This window comes from Capsicum annuum, unplaced genomic scaffold (assembly GCF_002878395.1).
Source record: "Capsicum annuum cultivar UCD-10X-F1 unplaced genomic scaffold, UCD10Xv1.1 ctg51732, whole genome shotgun sequence".
Taxonomy (NCBI): Eukaryota; Viridiplantae; Streptophyta; class Magnoliopsida; order Solanales; family Solanaceae; genus Capsicum; species Capsicum annuum.
This window is the reverse complement of record NW_025859698.1, coordinates 1-3,404: the sequence shown is the minus strand read 5'-3', so window position 1 is coordinate 3,404 and position 3,404 is coordinate 1. Positions and strand designations below refer to the sequence as shown.

At 39.1% G+C, this 3,404-nt stretch overlaps 1 protein-coding gene across 1 annotated transcript; it reads left to right on the top strand.

Moving 5' to 3' along the window:
• Positions 1-183: 183 nt before the first annotated feature.
• On the top strand, positions 184-3,389 carry LOC107852173 (epimerase family protein SDR39U1 homolog, chloroplastic; the record flags this gene model as incomplete). Its single annotated transcript, XM_047404077.1, is given in 10 exon segments — positions 184-259; positions 1,135-1,194; positions 1,406-1,524; positions 1,686-1,730; positions 1,835-1,913; positions 2,040-2,101; positions 2,192-2,294; positions 2,548-2,608; positions 2,768-2,838; positions 3,035-3,389. Coding segments are annotated over 10 exon segments (831 nt in total), but the record flags the coding sequence as incomplete, so codon positions are not given.
• Between the last annotated feature and the right edge of the window lie 15 nt (positions 3,390-3,404).

Below are 3,404 nucleotides of genomic sequence, written 5' to 3'. Positions count from 1 at the left end.
AGGGACAATTTTTTTATTACTAAAGTGACACTTACTTTGGGACGGAGACGGAGGGAGTATTATTAGTGAATACTATCATGGAATTTTGGAAATGAATGGAAGGAGTAAATTCATTCATGTTTTAATTTTCGGTGCATACGATGATTTCTGCTGACATTCACTTCTTTTGTTATACTGGTTCAGGAAAGTAAGATGATTGTATCAGTCACTGGAGCTACTGGATTTGTTGGGAAAAGATTGGTGCAAAGATTACATGCAGGTATAACAACCACTACTTCTTCGTAACTATGGTTTTTATTCCGTCCAACTCAATTTATGTGGCAGTATTTGATTGCGAATGTGTGTAGTGTCAATAAATTGGAATGTAGGGAGTATCGATAAACATGTAGGGAAATGTGTCTGTTTGTGTGTGTATTCCTTGAGTCATAGGCTGAGGATGTGCACGCATGTGCTTCCTTCATTATAGGACTGCCCACGCTTCATTATATAGTTCTGGACCATGAATTTAGATCTTGATTATGAGTCTGCGTTCAACACACGGTTGCTATGTGACTTAGACCACTATGAAAACAAAGGGCAGCCCGGTGCACTAAAGCTCCCGCTATGCGCAGGGTCCGGGAAAGGACTGTCTGCTGATGAACTGGTTCAAGTGTGAAGTACTGTCTGGGCAGAACTAATTGAAAAATTTAATCGATACTTGGGTTGCTCTTGAGTTAACACTTATATTTATGAGACATTGTCATACATGACGCACATACTTTTGGAAACACCTGGCACTATATATGCTATTTCTTGCTCCTTCGGACTTTCTCATTGGGATACTGGTTGCTGTGATGTTTTTGCAAGTTTTGAGTTATTTCCCTCAGTTTACACTTTTACCTGCTGAGAGTCTATTGGAAACAACCTCTCTACCCTAGAAAGATAGGGGTAAGGTATTGCGTACATCCTACCTTTCCCAGACCCCACTTGTGTTATTACACTCGGTAAGTTGTTAGTGTTGTTGTTGTTGTCATACATGAAGCTGTTCGGACTTTTAACGTACCATACAATGTGACTTTTTTCCAAGGAAGTGTCACATAACTGCTATGTAGAAAAAGTGTGTTGTTGTACTTAGTCCTATTGTCTTAAATGCAGATAAACATCAGATTCGTGTGTTGACAAGATCAAGATCCAAAGCACAATCGATATTTCCGGGTAAGAAGGTAATGATTTTTTTGATTCACCCATTGCACTTTAGCATTATTCTTTCTTCTGTGGAAAGAGTTGAGATTGTTCTGTAAGTAGAATCTTTACGATTTATAATCTTCAGCGCGACTTTCCTGTATGTTGAAACTATATTACTTTTCCTGATTGCGCTTCCCAGTTTTAACATTTCATCTCTTCATATTCTTGTTGGAATGTGCAGTTAAAGAGTTTCCGGGAATTGTAATTGCTGAGGAGCCAGAGTGGAGAGACTGCATTGCAGGTTCAACAGCTGTTGTAAATTTGGCTGGAACACCGATTAGTACTAGATGGTCTCCTGAGGTATTAGGACGGCTTTCTTTTCTCGTTTCTGTTTCTCTCCTATGCATTATTATTATTTTATATCTTCTTTTGAATGTTTAGGATTTTGACCTTTTTTGCGTTGCATGTGACGAGTGATCAGTCATTCATTCATGTATTAACTTTTCAATGTAATGTTGCAGATCAAGAAGGATATCAAGCAAAGCAGGGTTAGAGTAACCTCCAAGGTCTCCGTAATAGCATAGTGAAAAACGTGAATTCATTGTAAGAATTTATCTATAACAACAAATGATGTGAGCAAGAATCTGATATATGTCGATTGACCCTGTAGGTTGTAGAATTAATCAATAATTCAAAGGATGACGCCCATCCCAAAGTTTTAATAAGTGCAACAGCAGTTGGTTATTATGGTACGGGAGACCAAATTCATGCATTGCCTTGTTTTTTTTATTCCTATGTTACATCATTGAAATGTATTGCGATAATCTTTTTATTGGTAAACTCCATCTGATAAATCAACTTACTACCTTACTTAGGAACCAGTGAGACTCAAGTGTTTGATGAGCAAAGTCCGTCAGGAAATGACTACCTGGCTGAGGTAAATATAACAGTTGCATACATATAGAACATGTTTTTTTTTTTCTTTTAAATTTTCACATTTTATTTCTCGCGTCATGATTTCTTTCAGGTTTGTAGAGAATGGGAGGCAGCTGCGCTCAAAGTCAATAAGGATGTTAGGCTTGCTCTAATTCGTATTGGGGTTGTCCTTGGAAAAGATGGTGGTGCTTTAGGTAGTATGCTCAAATGTATCGAAATTCTACTTACATCTATAGAACAGAACCAAGATACTAGATGTTTGTGGGATTCGGCATTTGGATTATGATGTTTAGCGTCTAGACGTCTTTTTATGTGTTCCCCTTGAAAGCGCGAAGACAGTGTTTCCCACCCTGAGCTAAATATGAATCTACTCGTGACAGAACATGACATATCTATAATATTTAGATGTTTAACATCGTTTCAATTTTTCTGTTTTCCTTTCTGCAGCTAAAATGATTCCTATCTTCATGATGTTTGCTGGGGGACCTTTGGGCTCCGGAAAGCAATGGTACTGCCCTTTAATTATGGTCCTTTCATGTTATGTCAATTCGAGCTTCCTTGATTTGTTAGACTAAAACGGAGACATTGGTACAACTAGTCTGTTGAATTTCGGTCCTAACATCTTTCTCGTTCTCACTTGGTAGATTCTACTGTCTTTACTGCACAGGTTTTCTTGGATTCATCTCGACGACATTGTGGATTTGATATATGAAGCTTTATCCAATCCATCGTATAAAGGTAAAATCACTGTCAGGCATCGATACTATGGATTTCAGTCGTATACCCGACCACTGACAAAAAAGAGTTACCCTTAATATATGCTATAGGACTGACAGAGTAACTGTCGATGAAATTATCTGAATACTGTGGAATGAATTCATATAGCCAACCTCAATTGGAGTGTTGGTAACTGACGTGTTTCGACCAATGGCAGGGGTGATAAATGGAACAGCACCGAATCCTGTACGACTGGGAGAAATGTGTGAACATCTGGGATCCGTTTTAGGGAGACCTTCCTGGCTACCAGTACCAGATTTTGCATTAAAAGCTGTACTTGGAGAGGGTGCATCAGTGGTAGGATATTTGTAACCTCAGCTTATTAGTACTACCTATTTGTCTGTATTGATCGGAAACAGCCTCTCTACCTCCCAAAGTAGGGGTAAGGTCTGCGTACACTCTTCCCTCCCCAGACCCCACAAGTGGGATTACACCGGATATGTTGTTGTTTGTATTGATCGGGAATAACCTTTCTACCCTTCCAAGGTATGGGTAAGGTCTGCGTACACTCATCCCTCCCCAGACCC